Here is a 17,816-nt window from a genome sequence, read left to right as displayed (position 1 = left end):
GACTCTGTTGCAGTGATGTGGAGAAATGCCTATAAATAAATAAATAAATAAACCAGATCATTCTGAGAACACAGCTGACAAGGATATTGTCCAGCCATCAGTGATGAGAGAGAGATTCATGGCCTTTTTTCAATGCTGGTGCAAGATTTTGCCTGAGGATATGCATTCTCCTGTTTTCAGCTTTATGTTTGAAGCTGTCTTTCTTAAAATTTCCTATAATTTTTGTCTGCAGCTCCTCAATCATGCTTGAGCGTTGTCTTAGTTGCATAATTTAAACCTCCACCTACCAATACAATAATTGGCCATCTGAGTACTCTCATTTGGAAGTCTCTAATTACTGAAAGCCCCTACATTACTTAAATGTCTACCTCCTTCTGAAAGTTAGTGTTTAAGTAGCTTTTGATATAAAACTAGAAGCAAGATTAATTTAGGATTAATTGCTGTCTAGTGAAATTCTGTTGTATATAAGTAGTGCAAACACTTGGAAATTTTATTTTAAAATATTTTCTTTCATGTTCTTAAGTAAGCTGTGATGATTCATGATTCTTTCTGTATTTGTTCTTGGAATTGCAGCCACTGAAGGAAAAAATTAGAGTCTTGAATTTAGAAATAAATTTACTTTAAAAGAACTTCCTGAATTCTAGACAAAATCTATAGCAGATACACTGAAAAGATACTGAAAATATCTGATAGAAGATTTATTTAACACTTAATTCTGTTTTAACCATTTAAGATTTATTTTAAGTGCTGGTACTGGGGCCCAACTTTCACACCTCACTTCACCATGAGAGGATGTAGACACACCTCAGTAGATACTGGCACTGAACCTGAAAGCTCTTTTGAGATGTTCATGGACAAGCATCAGCTTACTGGTTTCCTGCATAAATTGTCATGAAGGCAAATGTCTTGGTAGCACTTGAGCACACTGCCCCTTTCAAGTGGGAATTTGTGTGTGGGAGGAGTCTGAGAAGATGCAGATTAAAGAACAGTCCTGTACAGTCCATTCAGATCCTTTAGCAACCCCTTCTTCTCTTATTCCTACCTGCAAGTAAGAATACAACCTAAACTTGGCTACTAGACTAATCTCTCCATGCTGGATTAATCTCTTATATTCTGTTAACTTTGACGTGTTTGACTTTAAGTATCATTTATTAAATCCTCTTCACACAAAAACATACCTTTTACTAATTTTTAAATAGGTGCTTTTCAGCTTTTCTTTCTTTGTGATTGGAAAGCTTTCTATCACCATTAGAACAATAGATCTGTCTCACCCCAGATGTTTATGCAGCTCTTTCTTGGGCTTTAAGAGAATGCTTCACCATTCCTTACTCCTGGAATTATTGCATGGCCGCAAGAATGGCAGTCAGATTTCGAGTGTGGTGGTTCACATGGAAAATAAGCTATGCCCAATTGACTCTCTCTACTGTTAAGGAGTCTCTTCAATAGATGTAGATGAATTTAGGTTGAAGATCAAAACCTGTGGAAATGAAGTTCCATGTTGAATAGTGTCTTTCACTCCATGCACTTCTCAGCGTATTAAGAGGCATGGAGGAATGAGTACACGTGTCCAATAAAACTAGGTGGAAGAAGGTGACATGCATGCTGTTGATAGAAGCTCTGTTTAATATGCTGGAAAAATTGTTCAAGAACAGTTAATCCTTACTTTAGGATTACCCCCAGAAAGCTGGCAAGGTCAGGCTGTACATGGATTGTGTGTCATTTAAATTCTAGCTGCATGATTTGCCTGGGGGCAGCATTAACTACAACGTGGGACTTGTTCTAAGCTACATCTGTGAATCATCATTCTTTGTTTGAAAATAGTGAACTCCTCCTATCCTCCAAGCTCCTTCTCTTGACAGGTGCCATCAGTAGCCTTAAGTGTAGTGCCTATCAGGTGACTATGCCTTTGTGCAGAGATTAATCAGTTTTGGAAAATGCTATTTCCATGTATACTACACGAGCTAATCAGATTATAACCCTGTGTTTTTCATGCATATCATAAACCATATGAGGAAAGAGCTTAAAGTCATTTAATTAAGGTTTACACTGTGTGCTGTGAAAAGCCTTTCCGAACTTAATATTCAAACAGATTTGAACATTGGTTCGCATGAAATCTAATCAACTGGAGAGAACAGCACATTGAAAGGAAAGCAATGAAAACTCCTAGCAGGAGTTATTGCTTGCAATATAGTAAATTCATTTACAACAGAAGCTGTGGGAAAAAGGGATTTGTTTGCAATACTTGGTTTTTGTTTGCCTTGAATGTAGCCAACCTGGCAAATTCAAGAGAATTAAATAGGTATGTTAAGGAGTCAAATTTTAGCTACTTTGTGTGCATATTTGTAAGTCTACACAAAGAAATATATCTTCTCTTTGTGCATTTCTCTATGCCTGAAAGATTGAGTGTGGGCAAGTTAAAGACAGGTGGAAGCTTAGTAAAAAATTTCTTCATCTAGAGAAATGAAAAGCAATCACCAAGAACAATAATTTGAATACATACAAATTTAAATAGTTGCTCAGTTTTGGGGCACTGAACCTTCAAACTCACCTCTATAGCTGTAATATTGTTGGGGTTTTTTCAATAGCGTTTAAATGTGAAATTAAAATCCATATATTAAAAATTCATGAAGTGCATCTCATTACTGAGGCAGACAGCTTTGCTGCAATGTTATTGCATAGCTGACATTGCCTTTTGAGGCCTCAGTAGTCAGGGAGAGGTAAAGAAACTCACTGATTAGGGGGACACTTTTGATTTAGAAAATAAATAAACATTGATTTGTTTGTAAATACTACCAGTTTTGCTCATGCTCTACCATGGTCTAGGCTTTTGGCTAGAAACTTAAATCCAGGACTAGAGTCTATGATGGTAACCTGGTATGCAAACATGTTCTCAAGCCTAAACTTGAGCAACAGAGACTTGCTGATGCATATGGCATGTGACTACAAGAAACATGACCACAATGAATCATTTGACTCAGCAAACTCGGTCCTTAACTAAGACCCAGCTACTAAATGCAATAAAATCTTGTCCTTCGTGAACTTCTCTAGACCCTGACAAGTCAGTCTTGCAGTTTCTGCCTGTAATTTTATGTCTTCAGAAAACACTGATTAAAGCCAAGTTGAATATGTTTTTTCATGTACTTAGAAAATTGATGTTAGGAGGCATATTGCCAGTGAACTAACAGTATGAAGCAGTGTGTTTATTAGGATTGTCTCAGACCTCCTTGGTAAAGTCAACTGGAAGAGCCACAGAGGAGAGCAACAAACTTTTACAATTTTCAGTTTCACGGAATAAGCTGAAATGTAATATAGATTTAAGAGGAAAAACACAAACCACATACTGTGTTAAAACAAACGTGGAAATTTTATCATGAGGATGTGATCTTAAATGCACATGGGCTAGTGGAGTGCCTGTCTGCTGCTCTTGCTAGAGAATGATCTAATGTTACTAGATTGTCATTATAAGACACTTAATCCCCAGAGTAAGAAACAGGAAGAATATTTACAAGTTTCAGTGCTATTTACTAATTGCCAATTGACTTGAGGAAAGCTAAAAAATGACTGGAAACATCCATCCCCATCCTGATACACACACATACTAATAATGGAAATGGCAGCCAAGACAAACAGCTAGCAGCGCGGTGCATCCTGTTGGCATCGGATTTTTGGCACTGTTGTAGCTACACAGAAAACAAGTGATACAAGAAATGTGTAAAGACATCTGTTCTGTAACCTATGGGGCTTCGCTCACAAAACAGTTGTAAAATCTTCTGGGGGAGAGAAAAATTTCTCTGGATCTGTGCAGATGCTCTATTGTAAGAAAAATATCAATGGAAGGAAGTGTTGAGCCTTTGAAAGAGGAAATTGTTCACCAGATTTGCTGTCAAATGTTCCATTCTTTTCTTTCCTTTTCATTTAACCTAAGTTATCTGCCATTCATAAGTTATATTTAAGCCAAGTGGTGTAAATCTATTGGGACTAATAGAATTGAATCATGGATTAAATTACCCTGGTGTCTGCTTGTAACTCTTCTTCACTGCAGATTACTTGAGCTCTGTGTCGCTCGGCTGACTATTCAGGTCACAGCCTCTAAGCTACCAGCTTCCTTCCTGAATCCAGAATCTTCATGTCTGTCCAGGGGCATGATGGGGAGAGAAGAAACATTAAAGACATCAATTAAGATCCAAAGTATTGTTTACTCACCTGCTTCTCTTAGCGTGCTGATCCTTCCAAATACAAGCAGGCTATGGGGGAAAGAAAGGGGGGAGTGGGTTTAGTACACTGCAAGGCTCTCTCTACCATTTCTGTACTCCCCTTCAGCCACATCCCATGAATGAACATTTAAAAAGGAAATAAACTTTTCCAAAACTCAAATCTTGTTGCAAATATTGGGATATAAGTAATTAGGCTTCCCCCACAGGTAACTTACGGAGAGTAAGACATGGTTCCATGAAAAAGAAATCAGACCTCATAAATAACCTGGAACACATTAGGAAGCTGGAAGTTAAAGGGGGACTGTGAGGTGTAGGAGACTGGGAGAACCTGGGGAAGAAAAGCTTAGCCCTGGGAGCTGCTGGAGTCCTGGGTGGGAGCACATTTAGGAGCTGGAAAAATGCAGACTTTGACAGTGCTCACAAAAACACCTTGATACCTGTAGCTGGCAGATAAGGATACAGGCACAGGACTGCTTCCCTGCTGATTGCTCTCTCTGATACTTGGTTTCATAAATGCAATAGGTCTGAGATTTTATCTTTTATGTCATATTTCAGTTTGGGAAAGGCATGGCTTGAAGAAGGGTGAGATGGCGAAATAAGACTGCACCATGTTACAGGCATTAAGATTTGGAAATTGTGTTGGTATTAAACATGCTTATCATTTAACACCTTGAGCCATATTATCATTTTATGTATTTTCTCTAATTGTTCTGTATTTACTTTATTGACAGCCATATGTTCCCATGGACACCCAATGATCCGTGCTTAGGCAAAGTGTTCATTATTTTGTATTGTAGTACCTCCCTTGCTGTTAGAAGAGGAGAGGGGCTCTCTTGATCTGATCCTATTAAGCTAGTGGCTAATATTCATCTAGGAAGTTTCAAATCAGTTTTCCTGGAAAACAACCCTGAAAGCTGCTCTGTAATTCTGTAATTTATGTGGGATGCCTTGCAAGTAGCCAGTTCTGTGAGTAAAACAGTAGTAAGCAACAGAGCTACTCACCAAATCTAGAATTTGTATGTTTGTGTTGGTCTAATTAATCTCTTGATGATTTGGGGATTTCATTTTCCCCTAATTGAGACCAGACTGTTCTGCAGATCATATGATCAATCTGTGATTTAATCTTGAATGAAACTTTACTTGGCTCTACTTACAAACTATGATCAGGGCATTTTTGTCCAAGTCATTGCACAAACAAATAACCTGAACACAAAGTTCTTCCACAATAAGTTTACAATTCACACATCAGACCAGGAAGCTAAGAGTGGGTATGAAAAAGTAAACAAGGTGGGTTGAGAAACATGTGAGGTAGCAGTTTAACTGTGTGGGAGGAGCCGATGTCTCAGCTTCCTTCCCTCCTTGAAGTGCTACCTGGTAATGGGCTTTGGTTTACCATACATAAGAAGGAAGGAGATTTGATAGTTTTGCTAATGTGCATCAGGAAAAAATGGATGTGGGAAGACAGGAGATTCTTGGGTGCTGGTCCCTACCCATTGGATTCCTTCTCACAGTTGCTAACCCATGACCAGTTAAAGTACAAGGATACACAGGAGCCCAAATCACTCCCCTTCCTCACATGATGAGTCCTGCTTGCATTGTGATGAAAAGGACCTCAGGGAGAGGAGGAGAGGAGAGAAATTGGGATGGAGAAATATGTTGGGTTACTGGAACAGAAAAGTTACAAGGACAGTAGTTGAAAATCCTCATTGCCACTGGAGGAATTATTTGTGATAAGCAGTGATTTTGCTGTGCACTCAAGATCAAGGCTGGAAAGATAGATGGTGGTTAGGTCTTATGGGAGTAGAGAATACACATGTGAAACTTGTGAAGGGACACTATGAGGTGCTAGAGAAAGAAATTTTGTGAAGAATGGAAATATATCAAAACATCAAGAAAACCAGAAGAAATGAGGAAAGAGAAAATTCTCTCTGGGGAACCCGGTGAGTGACAAAAGTGGAAGATCCAGTAGTGGGATCTCATACAGGGGGCTCACAATACACGGTAAAGGTGGAGTGGATTGTAGGTAACAGTGATAATCTGAGGTTTACCAAGAGACTTTATAAAATGTTCAGCTTTTTTTTTTTTTTCTTTTGGTCAGGGAACAAACCATAACATTTCACAGACTACAAAGATTCTACTTTCATGCGTGATGGGTGGGAGTGCCTTGTACAACCTTCTGAGGCTTTAGCAGCTAGTCATTACTATAGACAAATATGGGACACATGGTCTTTTACTTTGGGGCAGCATGGCAATTTTTGTGCTGTTATTCATCTCACCAAAATACACATTGTCTAATAATATTTAAGTTGTATAAACATACCTTTCAAGCAAAGGAGTTGTTGAGAGAATCCAGGCAAAGAATTAGTACAAAGGCAAATCTAATACTTCATTACAATGGCAGCTCCTGTTCCAGGCAGGGTCCCTGCTCTCTGAGGGAAAGGAAGATAGAGTCACAGATTCTTTCTGTCCCAACAAATAAGAAGACAGCAGCAATTGCTGCTTCACTGTGAACAGCAGTTTAGGGCCTCCAGTCAGTTCCACTGCTTGAGGTGTTAGCTTAGGGCACAATGTGAAAAGTCACCTTTTCTTTCCCCTGTGATTAGTTCTGAATGCATCTCAGGAGGACGTGATTAAAAAGCAAAATCCATTTTGCAGTTCTGCTTTACATTTCACCTTCTCAGTAGAAGTGACCTCAGCTGTTTTATTGTGCTGGCTCTACCTTCAAAGTCGGCCATGTGATGTCAGAGAGTTTCATAATCAACCTTTTCTGAATCAATTACAGAAAAGAATTTTTTTTTACCAAAGCAGATAGAGGCAAGAGAAGAAGAGAGGACTCATAGCAGATGAGGCAGAAGTTGGTCAATGAAGAATGCAATGGAAAATGTTAGACAAAAACTGACTGTTCTTCTATTCCTGATTCTCCCTAATCACTCCATATAGGCTCCCCCTGATTAGCACATTTCACTCACTGTGTATAAAACCTCAGGCTGTAACATTGTTCCAGATCTGACTTTGGAGTGCTGGTAGTGTCCTGCTGACCCTCTTCCCACTTCTCACACCTTCTGCAACCACTTGCAACTCAAAAGTTTGTCCATAGGATCTCTGCAAAGTGTGGGCTCTAGGAAAGTATGTGGGGAAGCTGGAGAGATTTTACAGCCAGAAAGCCAAGAATCCTAAGTCTATCCTATTCTTTCTATAAGTGATGAAGCTTGCATTGACACAAATGGGAGTCACTGATATGCCCAGGAAGAAGGAGATCTCCTCAATCCATGCACAAGCACAGCTCTTTATCATGGAGCTATTGTGCACCCACTCTCTTAGCCCTGTAGGCTGGATGGCTTCAATATACAGGAAATTAATTGAATCTAGAAAATCAAAATGCACACCTTCCTTCATTTAGTGCTAATATAATTGTGCCACTGGGTTTTTTGACAATTCATTTTTTCTTTAGGCAGCGTTAAGTGCCTTGAAACAGTTTTCAGAACAAGGACTGGATCCAGTGGAAGGAGCTATGAAAGTTGAGAACGGTTCTCATGAAAAGTAAGTACCATTTAAATCCTCTGCATTTTAATGCCTGTGTGGCATGGTAGATAAGAAATGTTAATTAAGAGCTTAGTTGCCCTTTTAAACCTATGCAAAACTATTTCCTCTGGAATTTGCATACAGTTTGTGACAATTTGAGAGGAAAAACACGATTTCAGGTTTAGTGTAACTGATAATGTTTACTAATTAGCTATGAGATAGTCAGTCCTGTGGAAATGCTAAAGAAAAGGATTTTCTTTTCATTGTATGGGTTCTGTGTAAGTAGCATAACAGGATTTTTGTCAAATGTGTTGTAGCACATGATATTGCCTGTAAATAAGCATAGCTATCTGCCAATAAGTCATTATGACTGCAAGCTGAATTTTACCTCAGAGAATTTAAAAGTTGAAATTTCTTTCAGGTCTTAAAAAACTCTGATATGGAATTTAGCTTTAAGCAGTAGACAATAGAACAGGGTTTCACACTGGATTTTCAATTATTTAAGAAAGTGGGATTGTCCATCCAGTAAAGATTTTTTTTCAGCTGCTAGTCTGTTTATGTAAGAAAGTAGTCTTGTGTTACTAAATAAATTAGGAAGTAATAGAGTAAAAGAAGTAAGACTAAAATTGGCATTTGGAATTTCCAGTAGATATATTGCATCTATTTATAAACTAATTTAATCAGAAACATTTTTCCATATGATCTCATCAGCATAGTATTTGAACATAAATATTGTTGTTTCACTTTAAAATGTTACCTTCCACAATGACCTTTGAATCTCATGTGCCATCTGGTAATAAACATGTCTTAAAGATGTGCAACCCTGGACCTTACCACTCTTGTTAATGTATTAATCTTTCAGACAAGTCAAGCATCTGGGAGAGAAAGCAGACAATAAACAGACTAACTCAGGCACCATTGCTCAGGACTGCAAGGATTCAAAGGCTGTCGTCTAGGAGCTTCCCAGCACCCACGGCTGCCACTGCATCCTTATAAACCTGTCAACACGCAATAGGGTGTATGTGTACAAGGAAATGAATGACTAATACCATTATTTGAGTCTTATGTGAAGACAACACTATTCTAACACAAGAGATAGTATACATGGTACTGTTTATTCAACTGTGGAAAAAAATAAAATTGAACATTTCCCTTAGAACTCGAGATCAGAGCATAACTCAATTGCCCAGAGGCAGAAGAAGTCTGATCGTGTTACTGGAGGTTAAAATAACAATGAATTAACAAAAAGTGTTAGGGAAAAAAAAAAGGGAAACTTTACAATTGATTAAAATTGATTAATATCGAGGAAAACAAGAGAGCATTGGTTCAGTTATACAATTTTTTGTAGTGTAGTTTTAAGTTCAGCTTACTGTTTTTTAAATAATGCTTGAATATTTTAAAATTAACCAATGACAGTGCTGTGAGAATTGTAGTTGTTGTCTTCATATATAGTCATACAGCTTATCTTTTTATGCAGACATTATGCATTCTTCATTCTATATGAATATGTATGACTTTAAGATGCACTACTCAGAGTTGTATGCAAACAGAAGTTTAAATCTTGACAAGTATTTGCTTAACATGAACAGATGTTAGTTATGATCATTTTCGATATACTCCAGGAAAAAAGCAAATATGGTATTTGATTTTCCTTGCCATAATCAATTAAAGAGGCGTCTTGCCTCCAAGCAACATTTTCCCCGTCGATTCTGCTCTCTGTTGTGTGAAGCACATCTACACCCCATTCTGTGTGTTGTACCAACCCACCGTTTGCATCAACTGAGTGTTTTTAATCTCTGCATTCGGACCAAGAGCAAAAGGGAGGACTGCAACGTTATCAAGCCAAGGGTGGAAACTGTTGATGTAAAGATCATTCTTTTGTGAAAGGAGTGGCAGCAGAGATAAGACCTGTGGCTGCTCTGTACCAGCATATTTCTTTTAAGTGTGTGGCCAAATGCAGTAAAACCACATCAGTTCATGTGTACAATGACAGTGTCTTCTCTTTCTTTATCACTCACAGTTAGACAACTAAGAGAAAAAAAAGGAAAAGAAAACAATTAAAAACTAGCAAATGACTGGCTACCACACTAGAGCCAGGTTTTAACCATGCTAACACTTTCTACAAACTTACTGTGTTAGACCAGACATGCTGGTATTTAGGTCTATTATCTATCCAAAATACAGACTATTTCATTTCATGCAACAGATAAAGCTTAACTGCATAACAGCCATGACAACATTGCGCAAGATTGTAGAAGCACCAAAACCAGAGATCACAACTCAGTGACTCATGCAGAAAAGCAGAGGAACAGCAATGTGAGGAAATGGTGCAAGGCACAGTGGCATTGATTCACCTCTGGGATGGGCTTTTAGGGGAACACACATCTTGCTCTGCCAGAACCAGTGCTTGGAGGCCTTTTTTTCTACTTCATGTTTCTCATGGGTATGATTCACTCTCAAGCCCAGCAGATAAGGAGTCTTTGTTCTAAAAATTTGAAGTTTTCTAGGGTCTGACTCCATAAAAGAGTCAGGAACAAGCTGAGCCTTTCAGTTCCCACAGATTTCCAGGAACGTTTGGCACCTGGCAGACTCAAGTTATTCAGGCAGCAGCACACAAAAATAATTAGCTCTTACACACCACCTTTCTCAGGGATATGTTACCTGCCTAATTGGCAGATGGAGCAGAAATTCTGCTCCTTCAGCTCATCAGACAGCTCAGAGAGTTCAGAAAGAGCCGCAGTCTGTGCTTGAGCTGTACCTGCCAGTATGCAGGATACAAGTGGCATTACTGTCCCCTCTCAGGGAGAGCAAAAACAAAAGCAAGAGGCAAACCCATTCCTCTGTCCTAAGGGTGAGATGCTGTGCTTACTGGGGAGAATGTGACAAGGAGACTGGCAGTATGGTCTCCCTGGCATCAACAGAACCTCTGTGGTGTGCTCCCTGTCTCAGTAAATTTTAGATTAATTGCTTTGTTGCAGGTGGGCTCTGCATTGAGCACCAGGCTTACTCCAGTGCATGTGGAGTGCAGCAAAGTGATGCTCACTTCACTCTCAATGATCAAATTGCAACCAAATGTGTGCAACCAGCTGTCTAGGCCCAAGAGAGCTCATTCAGCCTCTTCAATCAAGGCAACAGTAGAGAAAGAGTGTCTCTGTGAAACTCTTATTTCACATTCTCTTGCTTGTAAGAACTATGCTTGATTCTGATTCTGACAAAGAACAAGGCAAGTAACTGAGTTGGGGGGCTCACTCCTTTTTCTCAAAACTGTAGAGACATGGAGCAGACTCGGGGAGGAGGGTCATATAGTAGCAGAAGTTCTAACTCTTTTCCAAAAGCAGGGCTGACTAGTGATTGTTGTAATCACAAGTTAGAAAGTCTGAAGCCTTATGTCAAGTGCACACAGATGGCTGTTTCAAAGCACCTTCCAAGCCACAGGTTAAAAGCTTCATCACAGAGGCCCCAGTGAAGCCTGACAGTGCTTTTTCTGGAATAATTTGAAGAAAGAGTTCCTGCTCCCTACAGGTACCAACAGCATCACAAAGATCTCTGTACAGAGCTCATCAAGACACTGCACCTGAACACCACAGTGTCATTTTGGTGTCATTAAGGCATTCCAAGGTTCCTGTGTCAGTAGAGAGATTTCAGTCTGTTCTACGTGCAGCATTTATCTTCTCGAAGAATATTCTGCAGTATTCACACACATATACAGAAATGCACTTTAGTTTGGCATTATCGCTAGAAACCTCCCAAGAGCTTGAGCAAAATTCTTGCATCAATGATATGCATCAATGATATCAATGATATACAAGTCCAACCACTGGACTTGTCTCCAGCCTTTAGTCTGGTTGGTTCACAGCTGTTCCTCTTAGTTCCTGAGCTGTCAGTATCTGAAAGCTGCTGGGAATTAAGTCTGATAATCTAAAAATGAATATATTTTTATTTTTCTAGACTAACCTCATATTTTTTCTTTTTTTTTTTCTTTTTTGTTTTCTAAAATAAGTACACATGGAACTGAACAGATTTTATATTTAGTTTTGTTTAAAAAGTAAATAATGATGGACACTGAAAGAGCATCAATATGTTTGAATGTTGCTATTAGTTCTAAAACAGTTGTTTGTTTTTCTGGCAGCAGTTGATGTTTTTTATTTTATTTTCATTTCTAGATTATATGTTGTTTAAGGTATAGATTTTGTCCAACTTCTGTTTGCAAAGCAGCAAGTACAGTTTAGTTCTCCATTGCACACACATACCACACATCTCATCCTGTGTCTCAGAGCACTTTAAAGATGAGCAAATGCCATGTTTAACAGAAGTGGATCTAAGGTGCAAACTGGTCTTTAGGAATAAGGTAGGAATCAGGAATAAAGCCTAGGATAGCCAGTTTGCCTATCTAGCAGACTACAATGCTCTCAACACTCACTTTAAGGACTCAGAACACAAATTGTCATCAGTTTTGAACCTATAGAACTCATTAATCAGCAGGAATTACGTTAAAAAGAAAACAGGTCACTTAGGTATCCTCTCAAAAATCTTTCAACACCTTCTGGGGGTCAGCAAATGAAGAACTGCACAGGAAAAGGCTCATGGCTGATAGAAGGGGGTATCTGATATGGCTCAAAGGATGGGAATACACATGGATAATCTTGTATCTGAGTTATCACCTTCAGTGGAACACTGCCCTGTTCTCCAGGGACACTCCAGACTGCACTGGTCTCCAAGGGGACAGATGTGCTGCTTCTGACAAATACAAAATACAGCAGCACCAGGGCTGTAGAGCTGCAGAACTGGGTGCAGATTTCTGTTCCCAGCCATCCCAGCATTCCTCTTCCATTCCCAGTGGAGCTGAATTTACCCTTCAGCTAGAGTCCTCATTGAATTCAAGAGATAATTAAGCTGGCATTTAATTTCCTCTGATGGAAGTCATAGTCATAGGATTTAAAATATTTAGTACTTATCAGCAGCATTTTTAAAGGGTCTTTGGATGAGAGTAGAGAGGAACCTTAGGAGTAGGGGAGTAGCTGGGATGAATGACTGCAGGAATATGGAATCTCCTCCTCCTTGGCCTGAAGTGACAACGAAATCTAATCCTTCCTAAAGTGTATGCAAAGCCCTTGATCTCTCTGACAGTGCTTTACTACATGCATTTTATTGGTGGGTGGCTGCTTGTTATTGCTCTCATCTTTCTGGCCTGCTCTAATTCCCCATGAAACAGCAGAAAGTTTCCCATTTCCTGCAGTGAGAGTTGAGCAAAAATTTTAAGTTGGATTTGTTTTCCAGTTAATAGGCAGAGGGCTGGGTTTTTGTTTGTTTGTTTCGAAACACTAAGTAAAAAAAAAAAAAGTGTGGTAATCTTTATATCCTCTCCCAGTCAAATCCAGCATGCCACACTCTTAGTTGCATCCTATAAACAGGTATTTATTATTTTCTTTGCTCAAATAAGAATGGCCTTTGCAACTCCTGAGAAAACCGAGCAGAAGGTGGGAGGTGATTTTTAATGATAATAAAGACAGGGACTGTCAGAGCCCAGAATGCAACATGGAATGATGATTCTGTGTGCCTTGGGGAGACACGGTTCTGTGACCAGTGAGAATGGATAATGGCTATCTTCCATCAGCCTTCTGGCTTAAACATGGCAAGTTACCTGCCCTGGGCAATACTGTTCAAGGTGTATATTTGGCACAGCTCCCCAGGGACACCTCCAGAAGAGCTGCAAGGAGGGAAGCATGTCCTGAGCAGCAGCTTGCTCTGCCTTTCCCTCCCCATGGCCGATGATCCCCAAGCCGAAGGCGTGAGGAGCTGTCAAGAGGAGGCACAGGGAAATGCTGCTTCCCTCGGGGTATTTACCTCTGCTGCAGTCCCTTGCTGCTTGTGACTGCATTCCTGAGGTGTGATATGAGCTGAGCAAGTGTGCACGCCGGTGGATGAGACGTGTGTCAAGTGTTTTGTGGTATGATTTCTGTTATTCCACATGAGCAGTGCTGACTCTTGTTTTTGATGGTACAGCTTGTTATTTGCTTTATGCAGTTAGTCATGGTTGGCTGTGCACTTTTGTGCTTGGTGTTTTAACTCCATAGCACTTCAGTACAAAGGAAATTTAAAAATCAACAATGAAAATGTTTCTAATCCATTTTTAATTAAGTAGACCTCAATAATTGATTTATGAGAAGAAGGAAAGTTAAACAAAGTAGTTGCTAACATAAAAATATAACCTATTTAAGGCCCACATTTTCTTTTATTTATGATAGCCAGAATCTAGGGGAGCCTGAATACCTATGAAGTTTTATCCAACAACACACAATAAATGAGAAGAAAATTACCATGGATAAAACAGTTTATGTTCCTCACTACAACATATTAAATATACATTTGTGCGTTAAAACAGATAATTTAAACCTGCTTATGTACTTTTGTTTTTGATTATATGTGCAGCATAAATTTCTTTTTTCTAAACCACTGGTAATTGTTAAAAATATTCAAGGACAATAATAGTAAAGTCAATGTTATCTAATTCCCTATTTTTAAATGGTTTAAATGGTCTGTTTCCAATCCCCACCCTACCCCAAATTAACTGTATTTGAACTGGCTGGAAATAGATTAGAATTTTTAAAATTTATTTAGGTTTAAAGATAGGAGGTGTTCACATGTGGTTCAAAACAAAGCAGACATGTTTAAATAGGATAGGGGAAAAAATACCAAAATGTGACATCTGTCTGTGGTAACCCAATTGCTTCAGCTGAATTTTTTTGCTTTCTATTTTTATAAAATGAAAATTTATTGCAAACCAAAGTTGACCTCCTCCTATATGGAAACAAAATATAAAGTAAAAAAGGTGCAGAGCTTTTTCCTTGTCAAGGAAGAAGTTCCCATCCAGTGCAGCACAGCAACTACACTTTAACCATGTGAATGAAGGTTCAATCCCACTGATAATTTGTAAAACTGGGAACTGTTTACAAGATGCTGTAGAAATATTGTAGTTAAATATCTGGTAACTAGGGACTACAGCTCCCATGTACAATACATGGTAGGAGTAAACAATTAAATGAGCACAGAAATGCAATAGTTCCTTGCAAAAGAAAAGTCACCCAGCCCAAGGCTGGGCAGTCAATTTATGCAGCTCACTTCAACATAAATACTCTTATTATTGTGAAATACTTGTTGCATGTGATCAACACAGCACTGAGAAATATGTTGCTACTATTTCAATGTTTCTTCTAACTCATAGACAAAACAACCCAGGGCCAGAATGTTAATAGCACTGACTTAGTTAAAATATATCAGAAAGGATGGAGTTTTTCTGATATCTTCTGAAAATGTGATCCCAACTGGTCGCAATTCTCTTGAATATCACCTTTGGAGTCATTTGGAAACTACTTTTGAAATACCAGCAGATCTACTTGTGAATACTTACAAAAGTAAGCTGCTTGTTAAGGAGGGAGGACACTGTCAAGGCCTTCACAACCTTATGTACAAAATTTTGCAGCAGATTTTGCAGGAACCCAAAGGATAAGCGTAAGGCTTCTGTGCCTTAAGGAATTCTCTCTCTTCCCTTAGCATCAGTTGTACTCCCAACTGCTGTGTTTGCACAACAGCTGAAGAAAAAGTTTCCACACATATTTCAAAAATACTGTGAAAACATTTTTTGTGAACAAGAGTTTGTGAGAAATTAGAGACTTAATAGCTTTCAGGATTTTTTTTTTTTGCTATTTTCTTTTAAATTTTGGTTAACCAAAAAACCTTTGTTTCTATAAACAGAAGTCCTTCATATTTTTTCAGTTGAAGAACTAAGACAAAATGGCAGTTTTGCAAGATCTGTGAAAAGGGACCAATACTGGCTTTTTAAAATGGACCCAAACTTTTCTTATTTTTTTATATATATATATATATAAAATCATTATGTATAAACACTTTACTTAAATATTATGTATGCACTTGTGTGTTTCTGTGTGTGTGAATGGATTCAAGCTTCACACATTTGTGCATCTGTCTATGTACATGTGAATCCATGTACACAAATGATCTGTCCGCCAAACTGAAAACAGAAGCACCTACAATCTTAATACACAAATGTTTTAAGTGCCAAACTAGGTCACTTGGTGACAAACTAAGTATAGAAAAATCTCTGTGTATCCCAGATATAACACAAAACATCTTAAAGTGCACAGATGGACAACTTCTCAAAGCAGAGGATTGCCCATGTAAATCTCCATTTCTGGAATGTTCTGAAGCACTTTGATCTTAGTTACATGAATTATTTCCTCCTTCACTCACTTTGGGACTCTGGTGCTCCCTTCCTCCCAAGGAGAGGATACCCTATCCTGTAGATGTTCAGGGATTTTTACTGCTTTGAGCAAGATACAACATACTGGTGAAGGACGAACTCTTGCCATCAAAAATCTGCTTTTTACTCAGTAGCTAAGACTGGAGACTAACTTCTTCCTCTGCATCTTGCTTCTGGAATGCCCTGGTCCACCAGGCTGTAGTCTCTGCTGAAACAGGGCATCATACACCTCTCCAACTCATCCTCCTCACTTTGAACAGATCTATTCAACATTTATTAAATTAGTGAGACAGGAACACGATTCCTATTAGCTGGTGCTTAGAGTACTTGCCAGCTAGGATAGAAAAAGTCTAGTGTTCCAAGTTATTTCCTTAAAATAGTGAAATATCGGTATCAGCTGATGATGAGGCAGTCACTTGTGTTCACTTTTGTACTTTCTGAACCACTGAATATTAAATTATTCTGTAAAGAATGGAATGTTTTCTGTGGGGATGAAACGTGACTTCCATGTTTTGGTGGCTAAAGCACTCTTTGGAGGTGTAAAGCTATATTCTGCCTGCTATTAAGAGACATTGTCAGTGCAACAAAAATTCATAGTAATCTTACCCTGTGCAGTTCTTTACAGCTCAGTCTGGTTTGCAAAAGCACGTGGAAAGCAGAGCAGCTGAATGTGAGGTAGGTGTATCACCCTCCCCACAAGGAAATGTCTTCTTCCAGAGGAGGAAACTACCTTCCTTCATGACTACTGCACTTGAGTGATAAACTTCTCTCTGAGCAGCAGATGATGTAAGCCTGAGAAATGTATGACCATGACATAGAGCCTTTACAGAAAGGCTCATTTCCATGGATTCGGTCAGGAGGAGACTATGTTCCAACAAAGAACTTCAGCTTGATTTCCTTCTTAATCATATTCATAAAGGGAGTATTTTGCTTTTCTTCTTAATCCAGAAGTTGTGTTGTAACACGACAAAGACCTTCAAACTTCTGTGGCCTCTCAGCTCTGTTTTTACTTCTATATTTGCTTTTCCTGGTTTAATCTTTTATTTTTGCTTGATAATTTGGATCTATTCAAATCCATTCCATCATATTTCTGAGAGAAAAAATTCAACAAAATTTGAGAACAAAAAGGGTGAGTCCATTGGAAATAAAATTAGCAGCTTATTTTATTGCTTAAGGCCTTCACCAAGGAATAATTTGTGCAAAATTGCTGAAAGCCAAAGAAATCTTAAACAAAAAGAGTCAATAGTTTGATGAAACCCAGACCTCCTGTGTTGTGCAATTAAAGGTTAGACAGGGTGATAAGAGCTTTAATTTACCTTTGGGAGATATTAATCAGATTTTGGATTAACTTAAAATATGTTTCCTGTGCACTTCTTGCCAGGTGAAGGTCCTTCAATGTTTCCTCTGGTGCAGAGGAAGAGATAACACTTTCTCAAAGTGCAGGGAACACCACAAAGCCAGATATGCTATCAGGAGGCTTTCTGTAAACTCCATAATTCTGCGATTTTCCTTCTAGCAGCCAGGAAAGCCGGGGGTACAAATTCCCCTATGTGCTAGTTCAGTGTGAGTTCTGTTATTATTAATTATTTATACAGCACCGTGCGTGTGCAGGCCTCTTTATAGACAGAAGGAAATATCCCCCAAGAGCCTGCAAAGCGAGCGGCCCAGTGGTACAAACACTTCTTTAGCTTTCCTAGGACGTACTACCTGGAATAATCCACCAATGTCAGTGGGCTACTTAGGTGCTGCTAAGTGCTCTGCTGGGTAGGAAGTGTTTGCAGGATTAGGCTGTAGTTAAACCA

At 38.8% G+C, this 17,816-nt stretch overlaps 1 protein-coding gene across 3 annotated transcripts in view; it reads left to right on the top strand.

Moving 5' to 3' along the window:
* Nucleotides 1-9,723, top strand: part of STAU2 (staufen double-stranded RNA binding protein 2) — a 171,384-nt gene extending 161,661 nt beyond the window's left edge. For all 3 annotated transcript variants that reach the window (XM_071421075.1, XM_071421058.1, XM_071421068.1), the window contains 2 exons: nt 7,666-7,754; nt 8,599-9,723. In XM_071421075.1, coding sequence (XP_071277176.1) covers nt 7,666-7,754; nt 8,599-8,692 — 183 coding nt within the window. In that variant the 3' untranslated portion in view covers nt 8,693-9,723. The remainder of the gene's footprint in view (nt 1-7,665; nt 7,755-8,598) is intronic.
* Nucleotides 9,724-17,816: the final 8,093 nt, after the last annotated feature.

Source organism: Agelaius tricolor, unplaced genomic scaffold, assembly GCF_023055355.1.
Source record: "Agelaius tricolor isolate 1412-34295 unplaced genomic scaffold, bAgeTri1.0.p SCAF_2, whole genome shotgun sequence".
Taxonomy (NCBI): Eukaryota; Metazoa; Chordata; class Aves; order Passeriformes; family Icteridae; genus Agelaius; species Agelaius tricolor.
The sequence above is the reverse complement of the archived record's forward strand: the minus strand, read 5'-3'. Positions and strand labels throughout refer to the sequence as shown.